At 43.2% G+C, this 17227-nt stretch overlaps 1 protein-coding gene across 3 annotated transcripts in view; it reads left to right on the top strand.

Annotated features, from left to right (window-relative positions):
• The window catches only part of ALOX5 (arachidonate 5-lipoxygenase), a 28140-nt gene extending 20275 nt beyond the window's left edge, over window positions 1-7865 (top strand). Inside the window, exons 12-14 of one of the 3 annotated variants that reach the window (XR_005627485.1) lie at window positions 435-649; window positions 956-1056; window positions 2902-2938. Coding sequence is in view for 1 of the 3 variants with exons in the window: in XM_039709451.1 (XP_039565385.1) it covers window positions 956-1056; window positions 2902-3072; window positions 4308-4487 (452 nt within the window). In the remaining 2 variants the exon portion in view is untranslated. Of the gene's footprint in view, window positions 1-434; window positions 650-955; window positions 1057-2901; window positions 3073-4307 lie in introns of those variants that run through there. The other 2 variants (XM_039709451.1, XR_005627486.1) reach the window with 2 other exon arrangements.
• Window positions 7866-17227: the final 9362 nt, after the last annotated feature.

The raw sequence follows: 17227 nt of genomic DNA, 5'->3' as shown, positions 1-17227 counted from the left end.
GATTGGGAGAATGCCAAACTCCTTTAAAGATGAGCACAGTATACTTAGACTAGCAGGACACAGGAGGGGATGGTGCATCCTGTCCTATTTGGGCTTGGTGGCTGGCCAGAGCTACTTCTTCCCTTTTGCAGGCTGAGGTGCAAAATATGGTGGTGGAGATATGAAGCAGCTGGCACAGGCAGCCTGGGGAGAGGCAGCTTGCCCCTTTCTGTAGGTATACTGGGACCAGTTATCACATTGGGCTGGGACGGAGGTACAGCACAGGACTGTGATTTAGTGAGGATAGGAGTGATACAGGGCTGGGGTTGCTTCAGTTGCAAAATATTTCCCTAGTCCCTGACTATTCTGTTTTTTCTTTATATAACTGATTATTCTCCTTCAAAGACAGCTTAATGCAACTATTTCTGTTCCTCATTCTGTTGTTTGTTTTTCAGAAGTTCTCATTTCCTCACTTCCCATTTCAGTGAATCAACTCTCCCTGCATTCTTTCTTGCAATACACTTGATTGCTGAACCTCAGACCTTTATAAATACAAGCACATGGTCGCTTCCTCCTTGGCATGAACCTTCCCTGCTCACACTGCAGACTGAAGAAAAATGGAGCATCTGAGGTCCCTGCCCTGGGGACTCTGGGAGTTCCTTGCTGCAGGGTAGGTAGGACAGGGACACTGGTTTTTAAAGGCATAATTATACTTTTTCTTTCCCTTATGGAAGAACACATACTTTGCAAACAGTGGTGATGCCTCACAGACTTGTATGAAATAAGGCTGTTTTTACAGCTGCACAGCCAAGGCACAGAGAGGTGAGGAGCTCCTGTTAGACCACACAGCAAGACTCATAGAAAGCCCTGCTCTTCAGAGACTGCTGCATGGCCCTCTAACCTGTGGTTTTTGATTACTGCTAGGGTGGCAGGGTTACTTCATTGCTGGGTCAAGCATTTCTTCTCCCTCATTTAGGGTTCCCTAAGATGATCAGGACACGAGAGACACTAGCAGAATATCTCACAGTGATCATGTTCACTACATCGGCTCAACACGCAGCTGTGAATTTTGGTCAGGTAGGAACTTGTGGGAGGAACTTCTTTCTGGGCTGGGAGGTACATCTACCAGGGCAGGGTCTGAGAAGCATTTTTTAGTAGATGTATTACAGAATTACATTACCTTTTTTCTGGTCAAAATAACTGCAGAGCCATCTACAAATCCCTGTGAAGTCTGGGAAATTGAAGTAATTTGGAAGCTGAGAAATGCATTGCAAGTCCTACATATGTACCAAAGATTAGATTAGGGGTTTTAACTAATATATTTTAGTTTTGTTGATTTTATTATGGGAATAATTTTTTTAAGCTTTTAAATGGCATTGCTGCTCATTTCTTGAGTTTGCAAACCAAGTGGCAACTTTGAGCATTCTCTATGATGTTTGATGTGTCACATACTGGTAACCTGTGTTATCCCTGCCTGCCTTGACTGACATATATCTGCCCTGAATCTGTAGTAACAACCTGCCTTTCAAATGCTGTTTCTTTCAACATCAAGGCATTTTGGAAAGCAGATTTAACAGCCAGAAGCAAATCACTTTGCCAGTCGCAGAGCTTTTTCACTGAGTGGGTGCTCAGTCCCTGGAGCAAACTCCCCAAGGAAGTAGTCACAATTCCATGGCTGTCAGAGTTCAAGGAGCATTTGAATGATGCTCTTAGTCTGATGGTTTAGTTTTAGGTAGTTCTGCAAGGATCAGAGAGCTGGACTAGGTGATCCTTACAGGTCCCTTCCAACTTGAGATATTCTAAGATTTTATGAGCTTTTTTTTTTTTGGCATGTTCTCACTTCAGGCATAGGTGGTCTCTGAGATATCATCTCAGAGATAAGCAGAGAGAACATCTTTCTTATGGTGGTTATTCCCAAATACCCTACATCACTTTTTATGCTGACCCTCCTCTCCACCCCTGCAGTTCAGGAGCCCTGGAGAAGATCTGGAAGCTGGTGTCTAATGAACTCACACTATTGCTATGACATGTCCATGATCAGGGACCTCTGCAACTGTTCCCTTCTAACTTATCTTCGCAACTGATTGAGACAACTCCCAGTGGCCCCCTCAGAAAATCCTGTCTGTTCAAGTACCGCCAAGAAACCATCTCTTAATTTGGCATACAGAGGATGTGCAGCCCATCAGTAAAAGGATCTTTAGCCATGGAACCAAAAGGCAGAGAGGGCTGAGGGGAGGAGGAGGTAGCTGTGCACTGCCCCTCAGGGATATGTAAGAAGGTCATGAAAAAGTGCAAGGGAAAGAAAGGGTTCTGGTAACTGCAGCATCTTGGTGGTGGCAAAACTCAGGGTCATATCTGAGGCAAAATGAGACATCAGCATCTCACTGCACTGAACCAGGCCAGAAGTGACTATGAGTTCCCAGTCTGCTGCTCACCTTGGCCATATCTGCATGCCATATTCCATATTTCTTAATGAACCAGCATGCTTTATCTCTGTTGGTATCTGACCACATGGGCATTCACTGTGGGCATGTTCTTGGAGGAAATTTAGCATAAAAGAGAAGCTGGAGTAAAGGCGATCGCCTCAGGTTGTCAGAAGGGAACTTTGTTTAATAAAATATTTAAGGCCTTAGCCAGTCTGCTGAATTTGGGCTGTGTGGCACATGCCTGTGGTTAGCAGAATAAATTCTCCCATTTAGATTACCCAACTCTCTCTTGTGAGTTCCTGAGCAAAACAGTAGGGACTTCCTTGTCACCTCCAGTCCTTCTCTAGAACTTCCCTGTCATTAAGTGTCTTCTCTTTCTGAGGGGCTCCTATTACAAAAGCAAAGTACCTGTTGGCAAACTCCTGATTTTCTTTGGTGTGTTCCTAGGCACCAGCCACTGCAGGTTTTCATTGTGGTCTCTTGCTCTGTTGTGCAGTATGACTGGTGCTCCTGGATTCCCAACGCCCCACCAACAATGCGCTGCCCTCCTCCAACAGAAAAGGGCACAGTCACCATTGAGCAAATTGTGGAGAGTCTGCCAGACAGGGGACGTTCTTGTTGGCATCTTGGAGCTGTCTGGGCCTTGAGCCAATTCCAGGACAAAGAAGTAAGTCAACCTCCCTGCTCTAGGTGCTGGAGATGTGAGACCATGAGGGCCATGGCAAGACTGCACAGACTCATGAGACTGTAGTGCTGCCCTGTGCTTGACTTGGCCATTTTCACCTTTCTGTGGAGATGTGTCAGTGCTGGGGCTTTGCCTGTGTTCTGCCAGATGCAAACCAGCTCTGAGAAAGAAGTTGTATTTTTAATTTTTACTCTGATGCTGTCTCAGCTATAATCAAAGTTTTTAAGCTTGAGCATGGCATTGCTTAAAAAGGATGCTGGTGTGGGAGGCAGAGGGCTGCAGAGGCATAAGGGCTGTCCCTGCAGTGCTGGGGAAGAAGGTAGAGCAGTGCTGTGTCCCCATGTCCCGTTCCTTTGGAAAATCTGCTCCAGTGCCATATGTGCTACAGCTGTGGCTTGTGGCTGGCAGGTGAGGAGTGAAAACAAAACAAGCCTACAGAAGGCTTTGCAGGCATGTAAAGCCATGCATGGCTACAGGTCTGCAGCCATTTCCCTGATGTAAAATAAGGTTGTCAGTACCTGGTTGTTTCACACAAGGGCTCTGGAGAATGTGTTTTGAAATCCTTAAATAGGAGATGGTGGACAGAGGGTAGGGTACTTTAAATTCAGTTTCTCTGTAAAAAGAAAGCAGTAACTAGCAGAGAAGCTTGTACTATGGGAAATAGTTCCCAAAGTGCCCAAAGCAATGCCAGTGTGCATATTGGCAGTGCACTTTTCAGAGCCCCCTTAGAGTCCAAGCTGACTAAAGCAACTGTCATATTGAACTCTGAAAGACAGTTTGAAGTCAACAGAATCTTCCACTGTCGCTGAATGAAGTAGTCATTTTCCTTTTAAACCTCTGGCTGTGAATTCCCCTCTAATGCTATCCTTTCTTCTAGCAGCATAAATGTTTGTGTGGCTGTACAGAGGTCTGGCATAGGAAGCTCGTCTGACTGATCACTGCCTGAATAAAAGTGCATGGTTTTCAGTGGATGAGGTCTCTTTAGGTCAAGGAGTGCCATGTAGACACCTGAACCAGCACCACAGAAAGATGCAGGGATGGAAAGAAGCAGCCAGCAATAGAGGGAAGGTGTAGGCTAGCTTAAGTATTGATAATACTATTTTAATAGAAGCATTTGTGAGGAGAGGCTCTGGGTGGTGTTCTGCCAAATGGCATAATATTGACAACTAATTGCCTTTGCTTTCTCAAAGCCTGGTTTCTTGGTGTTTTTCAATCAGCTGTTCCTGGGCATGTACCCAGATGAACACTTCGTGGAGAAGCCAGTGAAAGAGGCTATGGCAAAATTCCGCAAGAATTTGGGTGAGATTGTCAACTCCATCACCGAGCGCAACAAGAACAAGAAGCTCCCTTACTACTACCTTTCCCCAGATCGTATTCCCAACAGTGTTGCTGTTTGAACACATAGCCAGGAGAGTTTGAAGGCCTGTAAAGCTAATGATGTTTTTCTGTTATATGCTTCTTCAATTAGCTTTTCAGAAATGGATAAGAAACCCACCCTCTCCATCAGAGCTTGCTTAAGTCTATTTGAACTTTCGAAATAAATTGGGTTATGACCAATCTTGCAAACAAAATCTAACTGACAGCCCTCTAGGTCAAATTTTTTACAATTTGTTATTTTTTCAGGATTTTAAAACTAATCTTAGAATCAATAGACATGTCTCTAAATAGATATGTTATCTTTCTCTCTCCTTGTCAAAACAATGTAATCACAGATTCACTTACGCAATGGAAATAGTATCATGAGCAATAAGCACGTCACATTTTAAAATCCTTCCTGTTTTTAATAGGTGACACTGGTGACATAAAAAAATATCACTTTTAAAGTTTATGCATTGTTTCAAATCTGATTAATGTGAAGTATTTTCATTACCATCATGAATATCCTAATCAGGACGAAGGTAGAAGCAGGAAATTTTTTTGACATAGCTGATGGGGTTTTATCGCTTTCTTACCAAGTTCATGGGAAATGACATCTCATAGGAGATGAAAATTTTGTACCTTCTTAAACCTAAGTATTTTCTACATAAAACTTGGAAGGTTTGTTTTAGCCTCTGCCATCAGAGTTTGATGTCATTCACATGTAGGGATAAATGTTCTACTCAAGGCCGTGTCAGCAAGTACAGACCTATGCTCAGTTTGTTTCATTGCTGAGGCTGCAGGGATTTGCGAGCAGTTTCTTCTGTTTTGTGGGGAATTAAGAGGCTACTTTGTATAATGGAAAAATTTGTGGAAAAGGCTTAATTGACAGCTTCTAAGAGGAATCTTTAGATTTGGCCAGTTAAACATGACTGACATGTTCCATCTTAGTTATAAACCACTGAGTTTTGTTTTGTTTAGAGGTGTTTGTGTTCAAACACTTGGGCTCTGGTAAAAGTTGAGAAAGTCACTGAAAAAAGCAAAATTGAGGTTTGTGAAATTTAAGTTGTGGTTTTGCTGATTAGAATTTGGGTTTTTCTGAGAATTTGTTCCTTGTACTTGATCTGCCAGCATGCAGTGTGCTTTCTCAATAGATAAGAAAATTTCTTGTGCTAATAAAAAAAACCTGAACATCTAACTTCTATTTCCTAATTCAGCATTTAATACTATATGTCTCAAAAACCTTGTAGGAATAAACAAAATGTGCTGTGTAGAGAAATGAAGCTTATGTCATTGACAAATATAGTTATTTCTATCATTCATGTGTAATTTGGAAAATAGTACTACTAAAATATGCATCCTTTCATATGAAACAGATATGAAAACTGATTTTAGACCATTTACAGCAGACTGATTCCTGTTTCTTGCCCCCAACCAAAGACTTCAAGAAAAATGTAGAAGGTAAAACCATTTCCTATTATTCAGTAGTACACTTATGACATATGCATCATCTTCTCACTGCAGCCCATGAGAATTGATGAGTGTAGAAGCAGAGTAGGGCAACATGGAACAGGACCAAGGAATCAGAGAGAACTTGTGAGCCCACTGCCTCGAAAAGTGCAACTTAAATGCAACAAGCTGATGCAATATATCCAGCATGCTAGCTCTGACTTTTGTCTTTCTGCTATGTAAAGAGAATGTCCTCTTGCTTCAGCTTTCATTTGATAATGATTTGCATAGTCAAGTATTTTTTATAAAACAAAATATGGAAGGAGACTGGTGGATGTTCTGTCACATCTGTGCACTCTGCTGTAGCCTGTGGACCTGGGATACAAGTACAGTTGATGGGAGGTTTGGGGAATTGAGTATATAGCTTTGAAAATTGGCATTAGCATGTGATTCAATGGCAGGAAAGGCTGTGGAAAGAGGTAAAGATACTAAAACTAATACTGGCACCAGAAAAGAAGCAGATACCTGCAAATAGTAAAGTGCTTACATTTCCAGGGGGTGTGCATGTTGCTGTCCCACTCTCAGCTCTCTTTTCAGCTTGTCTCCATCTCTCAGAAAGTCATGTTCCTGTGCACAGGCCATGGGTTCCTTCCCCACGTCTTTAGCCATGACTTGCTCAGAGCTGTCTCCTAAAGTCACGGCACTAAGGTACAGTACCCACTTGCAGGTTCCCTCCTAGGTGGAAATGAAAGTATCAGCTGTCTCTGAAATGTGTCATGCACTCAGCTTATGACAGACATTACAGCTTGATGTGCATCGCCCCAGCTCTGCCAGGGTTTGACAGCCAGTCGCTCGTGTCTTGGCTGGATGGCTGCTGCTACTGGCCAGTCCAAGGGAATGTAGCCTGACTCTGCAACTCAGCCTCCCGTGCTGGAAAATCAGTTGCAGTGATTCTCAACTGGCTGAAAGACTGAACTAGTTCCAGGAAGTCCTTCCAGCATATCTGAGCCTGCTTTCCTCTTTTTGCAGGGTGAATTTAACTCTATAAACTACTCTTTGTAGGATTGTCCCTTTCTCAACCCCCAAACATACCTTGCAATAATGTGATTCTCACTGCCCCAAAAACAAAGCCCTTCTATTTCTTAGTCATCCCATATGAAGTAAGCTACCCTTTCCCCATCAATCCCCATTTTACGTGTGGGGAAATGGAATAAGAGCAATGAAATTCAGTAGATCAGCTCTGATTTGATGTTTTTTTCTTTACAGAGAGACTGTGAGAAAGCTGTGTATCTGAAGCATGCTACTTTTATCCTTCTAGAGAGCGGACAGCAAGTTCAGGCTTGGTTGCTCAGCATTACTTGCTCTGTTGTGTGTTGAGCAGAACATAAAATAAACTCCCAAAGACATATTTCTAACTAGCAAGCTTCAACCAGCAACTGTCCTTTCCTGCTACAGTCATAGCGACATGGTATCCTGGAAGAAATTGCACACACTGAGATAGTATCACCAGGGCATAGTTTGCTTTATTTATACTATAAAAGGCATAAATATTGCACAATCTGATGTGTCTGGTACATTTAGAGGTTAACTGAGTCATGGGTTTTTATGGCCAGAAGACAGGGGTTTGATTGCTTGGATGATTTCACCATAACACAGACATTTGGATTTCCCTCTTCAAATTCAATACAGGGGTGCTGTAGATCCTACAGATCTAGGAATCATCTGTGAACACATCCACTCACGATGCACCAAAACATGATTCACCCTGGTGCTTGAGACACTTGTCTCACTGGTGAATCCCTCTGAATCCCTCATGCTGTGAAAGATAAATGCTGTGTTTCTAGTTCAGTGTGCATTCTAGCTTCACTTCTTGCACCAGATGGCATGCTTCTTGCAGCAGCCTTATGTGACTGAAAATCCTTCTCTGACCATGTTCCCTACTACTTCCCCCTTTTTTTTTTTTGATATACTGAATAATTTCCTGGGTCTTTTGCTGTAAGACTTACTTTAAACCTCTTATCTGTTACCACTGTGTGCACAGTGTGTGGGCAGATCACAATGATGATTAAATGGCTATTTCAGTCATTATTTCATAGGCTGCATTTCCTCATGCTTGCAGCTGTGTAGCTGCAGTTTTTCTGTAGATTTTTGTCACAAACCACATGGCAAATTGTCTGTGTTACTGAACAAATTTCCTGTTTGCACATATGCAAGCAGCGGACAATACCTTCAGTAAAAGAAATATTGAGTGAGTTGTTCAAATATTTCCTTCTAAGAGTTGAGTGGGAACCTGGACTTCAGTAGATCTCTGTCAAGCTTCAAATTCAGCATATCGTATATCCAGCAGCCTTTTAACTTTAGATTTGCAGTATTTAAAATTCAGTACTTGGTGATTAGGCTCATAATTACATAGCAGAGTTACTGTAGAATCATAGAGTAGTTTGAGTTGGAAGAGAACTTGAAGATCATCTAGTTCTAACCCCCTGTCATGGAGAGTTCTATCATCCAATGCTAGAAATGTTTAACTTGTATTTACCTTAATCAGGGTTTGCTCAAATGTTAATTCAGGCTTTTGGCTACCTGCATAGAGCAGAATACAGCAGAGGTTTCTGGAGAGCCTGGCCAGCCTGTTCCATGGAGTTCTGCAAGATACAGCAGAGGAAAGCCTTGAACTCAGTGCATTACCACAGTCTGTGTCAGCAGTGGGAATTAAACTGAGAACATCCTTAATACAGGACACTGGAGAACCATTTCTTTCCCAACTTGGTGCTTCTTCGTAGAGCTCTTCCTTCACTCTTCTGTACCTTGTCTGAGCACCTCCCTCACATGCATGAAGTGACTAATGTCATGTGCAGTCTAACAGCTGTCCCGTGTCAATCCTCCCTCTCCACTTGCTGCCTTTTCAGGAGAAATCCCCATAGGCAAGGGGTGTGTTGGCCTTCCTGCAGACTTGGCAGCCGAGCCTCTGAGTCCTTTTGTCTCTGTGGGAAGTACAGCAGTGTAAGAGCCTCTGTCTCTGGGGCAGCTAAAGCACTGGGTGATTATCATCTCATTTAAATGGCTGTAGAGACTTTATAATGCAGCATGCTATAGTTACAGCCTGCTGCTCTCAGATGGATGTTTTGTTTCATTTCACCAATAAGTTGAGCCATACCATTTGTCTCAAAGATACTGCAGTCATGACAGCAAGGGGGCTCTGTTTCTGCCCTCAGGCAGTGTCAAATAAAGACTCCAACCTTTATTTTCTTTCTGGTTCTAGGGTCAGATCTAGACAAGCTACAGGACGTAATAAGCCAGTTCTCACTCATCTGTGAGGAAAATATTGTAGGGGTCATTGTCAAAGCCGGTTAGTAACTTCTCAGATCTGTTGACTTTATAAATATCTTTTTTGCATGTTCTTGAGAGCAGTGATCTGTGGCACTGTCTGCTGCCCCTCATATCTACTAATGGTCAGCAACCATCAATCTTCAACAGTCATCAATAATCAGCATTAACCACTATTCTCACAATTGTAGGATAATCTGTCTGATGATGTATTTACTGATAAGCAGACATGCATGGTGACAAAGCCAGCCTGATATGCTGATGATCAGGCATCACAAACTGTTTGGGTGAAGCTTTGAACAGTCTGGCTTTGTCTGGTGCTTGCCTGGTCACCGCTGAGCTTTAAATGGCAGAAGAGCTGTGTTTGGTCAGGCCTAAAACAAGCAGATCTGGTTTGCCTGGCCCTGTGGAAACAACAGGTCAGAGGCAGACTTCCTACCCTCCTGTGTTTGTGGGAAGTGTGTAAGTGTTGCCTGATTTTCACTTGGCCACTGCATTTGACCCAACATAAACATACCCATTTAACAGGTTTCATAGTGGACTACACAAAATCAGATGTGATTTTGGCATGAAGAAAAATGGTTTTTTACATTTTAACCTAAAAGCAATGGATTTACACCACTGGAATCCTACTTAAGCCTGGGTTGTATCAGTATATTCAAGCTGTTTCAGCAGCAGCATTTCACAGCAGGTTTTTCTTGTTTGGGGAAAAGAAGGCCATCTGGAAGCCTTCTCCTTCCCAGGAGCTGTGCTGCTGAAACATTATTTTTCTGGCATCATTAGAGTCAAAGGCTAATGAGTGGTACATGATTTAAAAGTGGGAACACTGGTACTTCTGTCTGCATAGATGGAAGTGAGTAGAAATAATTAACAAGCATGGCCAAGATTTACTGATGTTTCTTCTCCCTTTGTTTTACAGGACTAACTTGACAGCAAAGATATTAATAGTTCTTAAAGCATGCATGAGAAATGTTTCTGGAAAGAAAATTTTCTTAACAGTACTTGTATCTCAAAAGGAAATCAACAGATGTAGTAATAGTAGGATGCAGGAGGCTTTGCAAAATCCATGTACTGGAAGCAGAAGGTCTGAAGAGAGCAGGGTCAGAGAAGATTTGAGCTGCATTTGGGTGACCCACAGAAAGGTCTGAGGCTTTGCTGAAGTAGTGGATCGTATTGAGATGTACAAATTGATTGAAGCAGCTAATGACAAAAAGTCTTTCCATAATGTTTTTGGGAGTTATAGAGGTGGAGATCCATGAAGTAAGTTTGGGAATAAGCTAGCAGCTGACCCACAGTTCAGATGAGTTCTGGATGAAGGTTCTTGGCTCTGTTCATGTGAAAAATCTCCCAGAACAGGTGTTACCAATCATGAAAGGGGAGTCTGTGCTTTAGCATTTGACCCAGTGTGTGGAAAACTGCCAAAGGAGACTCAGTGGGACTGACCACATGTGATGGGTCAACACTAAGAATTCAAGACTTTATAAACACTGACATCTTGTGAAATCAATTCCTGAAAGACCTCAGAAATTATGTGAATCATAGTGTCATAGAATATCCTGAGTTGTTAGGAGCCCACAAGGCTCACTGGGTCCAAGTCCTGGCTCTGCATAGAACTACCCTGTGAATCACACCACATGCATGAGCACGTTGTCCAGTTGCTTCTTGAACCATATATAAATACAATAATAATAAAAATATATGAAAAGAATAAAAGGTGTCACAAGCAGATTGTTGTCCGAAGGCTTCAGCTGCTTTCAGAAACATGCAGTGCAACCTCACTGCAATGGTCTGAACTTCCCTGTTCACGTTTCCTTTACCTTTGGCACATGCTGTGCTGGAAATGGGAGCACCACAGAGAGGAGGAGGGAGCTTGTCCTTTTTGGCGAGATATCGCTCTGAACAAGTTACTGGGGAGACTTTTGCAAGAGTCATGTATGACTTGGCACTGGTAGACAGTTAAACACACTTTATTTAAAAATCTGAAGACTGACAAAGACCAATGAGGGATAAATTAGGAGCAACTTTTTGGACACCTATGCCCAGGTGTCAGCATACAGCTTGTACATATATAAAGAGAAATAGGCTTACTGGTATGTTTGCCTGGCTGTTGCTTCAGGCAACTTCAAGAAAAGTGATTCACACAACATACTTCCAGTGAAGCATGAAAGCCTCTCTGTTGAGTGAAACAGTGCTTTGGTTTGGTTTCATATCACTTTATCTCTTTTAAAACTTAATCTGCTTTATCAATAGAATCACTTAAATGCTGTAGTCAAAATCATATCAAGAGCCAATAGCTAAGGAGAGAAAAATTTAAATAAGGAGGCCTTGTGATTGATTTATCATTTTTGCACTCAGTCTGGCTGAATCTTGAAAGATTATGCTGGCAGTCTAACAAGCAAAAATTCATTGTTCTTTAGAGATGGTCATGTCAAACTGCATTAGTTTATGGTTTCATAATTTGTAAATGCACATTTTAACAGGAGAACCCAGTTTAAAGGACTCAGCAGAATAAGGAAAAATTCTTGAATGACTGAAAAAAATATAGTGGATGCAGTTATATATCTGCAGTTTTCTGTGATACTTTATGGTTTTGTTTATTGCTTTTGGTCTCGTTTGATCTGCCAAAGTTTATCTGTCTCTAGGCCTTCCAAGATAAATGTTTTCACTATGAGTAAATTCACTGGGAAAAAAGTGTGTGTAAAACCAGGTTTCCTGTTAGTAACATGCGTGGTACAAGTAATGAATGGTATTTTCACACCAAATTCTCTTAGGCCAGTGACATATCGCAATATATTTTGGATGTAATTTTGGTTTTCCAAATCTTGGGCCATGTAAAGGTGGAAAATGTCACTTGTTTGTTCCTGTTGCAAAGTTAAATCACCACACTGTTCTTTTACTCCTTTTACTCTTCAGTCATTCACATAGCTAATTAAATTCACAGGATCAGTAAATGCAACATTTTTTTCATTGCAAAGAGTGCAATTCTCCAGTCCTTCCTTTAAAGTCAGCTGGCTTTCACCAAGGTTTTTGAAGGAGGAGCTTCGTCCTGTATTGCCATAACAGGTAAGATTCAAATTTTGTCCTTTTCTTCATAAATATGACAGCATTTTGCCACTAATGGTGTTGATTTTCAGGCTCTGAAAATAACTTGTAACTGCTTGTGTGAGTTGGTGTCACCCAGATCGAGCCATATGACCAAGATGGCCCTTCACACACTGAGCACGTGAGAACATACTGGCAATAAAAGAAATCATGCACTGCTTCCCCATGCCCCTGTGCTGTGAGGGCAGAAGGGGTATCTGTGAGAGCTCTGCCAGCGCCCCGTGTCCCCAGGCACGCAGTGGCTGTGGCCTGACTTCCCATGCCTAGAGCAGTGGCAGGGGACAACTGTGCATTCAGACCTGGAGGGGAGGTAAGAGAGGGCAGATGTGATGCAGCTGTGGGAGAGTTTTGACTTCCAAGGGTCTGGATGTGAGCCAGTGAAGAAAACCAGAGAGAAATACCTGACACAAGTGTGATGTGAATCCTGATACAAACTGCATGCCTTTAATACTGTGGGTCTTCCATGGGTTGTCACTGGCATTCTCTTGCAGTCCTGGAGCCCAGCTTCTTTCAGGTGGAAGGTGGTTTGGTTTGGTTTGGTTTGGTTTGGTTTGGTTTGGTTTGGTTTGGAAGGAGCTGTGTGACTGTGTTTAGCTAGGCTGCTGTGCTCTGGGAGGTCAACGGGAAGGCTGAGAAAAAGAAACTCTCTCTTCATAGCAAAATGATGAGATCAGAATTTTCTAGAGTGTTTTATGATAGATTTATGAAAAGAGAGTCACAGTGGCCATGACCTCTCAAATTCCAGGTGTGGGTCCTTGTGGGGGATGGGAAGGAGTGCTGGAATTCTTGGAGGGATAGTCATGGGGCAGGCACATCCCTGGGGGAAGTACCACAGGGTGTGGGGCAGCCAGAGAGAGGTACCTGTGGTGTGACTCCTTCCATCTGGGACAGGGCACCTGAAACAAAGAGGGAAGGATGTTGAGGGGGCTCAGAGCACAATCTTGGAGTGGGAATGGTCATGGCATAGGTGAGGATCACACAGAGAGGAGTTAGGACAAGTGTCATGAGAGATGAGTGAAACTGAAGCACTGCCCAAAGCTGAGCAGCAAGAGAAGCTGGAACACCAGAAGCGAAGCAGCCCTGCAGAGATGCAAAGGAGAGTTCTGGAGAACTGCTGGAGCCCCCAAGGGGCCCTGTGGGGTGGTGGGGACTGCCCTGGCTCTGGACTCTGAAGCAGTCAGATGTTCTTGTCACTGGTGCCCTCTGCTGCTGCTCGACTGTGGTAATATTTCTTAGAAACATTTCTTGTTCTTTGCCAGCACTGTTAATGTTTTCCACCTGGTAAGCAGAGTGCTCTGGCATCTCACTGTGGGATTTCTAAGAAACTATGTGAAGGCATGGAGATAGGATTTTATCTTTTGATAGAGTTTTACTTCTGAGAGCACTAAGGTCCTATTTCTTTACATCTCAGCAATTTGTGCAGTTGTCCCTAGTAATCCCTGCTGGTCTGCTTTCCTTTGGAATCAGCACTGAGCTCAGATTCAGATTTTCCAGGAGCTTATGTTTTCACCTGGACATGTCTGACATTCCCCTGGTACAGTGATTTTTCTAGTTTTAATCACATAGTCATGGCTTTACATGACTGACTGCTATTGACTGTGTCCCTCACTCAGTGGTTATCAGTATAAAAACACTCAGTCATTTTGTGTAGACACCATTCCCATGCCTTGGGTGGGTGTAGCATTTTGTCTTGATGAATAGTCAACAGGTTCCATTATCTGAGATCATAAAATATGTTGGTGACATTTGCTGAAGTTGTCCCAGCACTTCATCCAGCTACAACCACACAGAAGACTCTCTTCCTTTCTCAGGCACAGCAGGAACACCAGAGCAGCAGTTTCTGGAGCCAGGTGGAGCAAGGAGAGCCCCATGTTGGCAAAGGCAGTCCCACAGCAGCAATGTGGCCGTGAGGTATCAGTGTGGGGCCTTTGGGGCTATCACAAGCTCTGTGACTGCAGCAGTGCTCTCAGGCACAGCATGCCACCAACCAGTCAGCCCCTCATTCTGTCTCTACCTGCATCTCCAGAATTTCGCAACTGAAATCTGCCACTCTCTTTGTGCTTCATTTGATAGCCAAGGTTGAAAGTCAGTTATCATATTGTAGAGAGGTCTTTTTGAAGATGATGGAGGCATTACTGGATGTTTCTGCCACTCTCTTTGTGCATCTTTTGATAGCAGCAAGTGCCCAAACATTAGTGTGTGTGGTGGCAGAAACACGAGATTATAGGAATCAAGTTTACATTTGCTCATTTTATAAAGTGTCTGTTTGTGCAGATCCCTTGCAAAAAGAGTGGTCAGAGCAAAACAGGGAGAGAAAGGTCAATGATCTTATCTCTGAAAGGAGAGATAGAAACCTCAGAAAAGGAATATTCTTTGTCTAGCTCCACAGAGCAGAATGATTTTCAGCTTGTTATCAATGGGCTTTCTCTACACTTATTTGACTTTCATAATCATATCAGAACTGGATCATGGCTTTTCCTTTCCCAGGAGCCTGCCAGGCCAAGGTTGAAAGTCAGTTATCATACTGTAGAGAGGTCTTTTTGAAGATGATGGAGGCATTACTGGATGATTCTGCTCTTGTTCATTCCCATGCTAATCCAAAGTGTTTCTTCTGAATTGAATTTTTGCATATCTATATCAGTGTCTTGGAGTAAAGAGTCCATTCTTATACTGAGACATTTTTAGATTTATTATCTGGTGTCTGCATTTGTCATTTCTTGAGCTGGGGTCCCAGACAAGAAGGTACAAGAGGATCCTTCTAGGTGGACAGAGGAATGAGACTTAACTTTGGAGCCTTCCTGCTGCTAAGTCCATCCTTGAGTAGGGAAATCACCGTGTAGCTGTAACTCTTTGCATGAAGTGTTCCGTGGTAGTGGCTGCTGTGTCTGCATTCCAAGGAGCTGAGCGGCAGTGGAGAGAGGAGGAACCCTTCAGCCACATTTACCATATGGTTTTAGAGTTAGACCCTGGTCTTGCACAAGCTTCTGGCAATGTTTTAGACCCTGCAATCCCCCTCAAGTCCAGCTGTGGGAAAGAAGTGATCTTTATTCCTCCCAGCAAGACAAGTGGGAAGAGATGGTTTATGCATTTGAGGCATAAATAGGAGCCCAGCTGCTTTCAGGGAGACTGGATGGTAAAGTAATACTGCCATTAACTGTTTTTAATGAAATAAAGATGGAAAACCCCCCAGCTGTTGGATCTCTGCAAATCCCTGATTCATTGCCTATGAAAATTCCAGCATGGCCAGTACCAGCCAGGAGAGGCCACTGGGATCTCAAAACACTCGTTGGACTGAACAGCAACAGGATATCCTCTCTTTTGCATCCTGCTATTCTGATCATGAGTTATTAACAAAGCAGCCAAGCAGCAGAAAATGTTCATTTCTCAAAATAAGATAGTACCAGTTAACAAGTATTCACCCAATCATGGTTTGGTTTGGTTTGGTTTGGTTTGGTTTGGTTTGGTTTGGTTTGGGATTATGTGGGTATTCTTTGGGGTTTTTTTGGCTTGGGTTGGTGGTTATCTTTTTCAGGATTGGGGTTTTTTTGCCATAGGGCATCTACCAGCTCTTCAGTGGTCTGTTACTAATGACACTATTTCTTGTCTGGCCAGGAGAACACATCAGTGGTGGGCAGGAACCCAGCCACAGCCTTTGCAGCCATAATGCAAAGATTTTGGTTTTGTTCGCTTTCAAATAGCACTTTTAATGTTAATATATCAGTACATGACCTTTGGGAATAAAAATAGGCAATTTTCTCTGCTGAAACATGATTGTGACCACTGACAAACAGTTGGGTTGGGTTTGGGGGGATTTGAGAAGGGGTGTGTGTGTGGGTGGGTGTGTGTCCCTGTTTTTTGGGTTGGGGATTTTTTTTTTTTTCAAAATTTCTTTATGGATTTGGATGAAAACTGGGCTAAAATACCAGTATTTATTCCTGATGAAGAGATAAAATTCTGTTCCCCCACTTCATCAACTCTCATTAATAACATCCTGAACTGTACAGCAACACACAGCTGAAAATGCATGTGGAAGTGTAAGAAGGGCCAGGCACCAAGCCTGGGCCACACCAAGGTTCCATCTGTGCCAAAGGCTGTCTGGCAGTGGCTGGGAATGTGGCATGAGATGTGAATGTGTGTGGCACACGCTTCTGGCAGCTTGCAACAGACTCTGTATTGACAGTGGAAGAGTCAAAAGGTGGCGTTTGGGAGAGAGGACAAGGCTTTGCTCATCCCTGCAGGCACAGTCCTAGAAGGGGACAAGGAGAAGGCTGAGTGAGAGGCTGCAGCAAGAATTTCAGCTGTGTAACTCGTGATGGGATTAATTGGTTTGTTCATGAGATTAAGGGTGTAATTCTTAGGTTGAACGGGAGACGGAGTTGTTTTGCATTAGATGGCAGCACTGAGAATCGGCCTAAGGAGAAATCGCTGTCTGACAGGCTCTTTTCAGGAGCAGCCTGTAACATGGAAAAGAAGTCTGGATCTCAGGCATTAAAACACTGTGAGGACATCCATCACCTCGGGGCACAACGTGATCAATCTCTTGGTACAATCGCTCTGTCAAGGAGCACATGGCTTTCAGCACAAGCTCTAAATGAGCATCGGCCAGGTTTGTCCAGATTTCTGTAGCCGATCTGCAGGCTGTGCATGTCCCAGTGCTGCTGGCTCAGGTGTGGTCCATATGCCCTCCCTCCACTGCTGCAATCACATTGCACATGGCCATTTGTTGTACCGCACATTGCCACCACTCAGGAAAATAACGTGCCTGGCACGGAAAGAAAGAGGATCCACAGAGCACCTGAGGAAGCAGCACATCTGCAGCACCTCACCTTCTCCTGCACAAAACTTGCTTAGCAGCCATCTGGAGAAATCACTTTTTTTATCCATGACAGTGTGAACTCCTCCCTGG

This window comes from Passer montanus, unplaced genomic scaffold (assembly GCF_014805655.1).
Source record: "Passer montanus isolate IOZ18808 unplaced genomic scaffold, ASM1480565v1 scaffold21, whole genome shotgun sequence".
Classification (NCBI taxonomy): domain Eukaryota; kingdom Metazoa; phylum Chordata; class Aves; order Passeriformes; family Passeridae; genus Passer; species Passer montanus.
The sequence above is the reverse complement of the archived record's forward strand: the minus strand, read 5'-3'. Positions and strand labels throughout refer to the sequence as shown.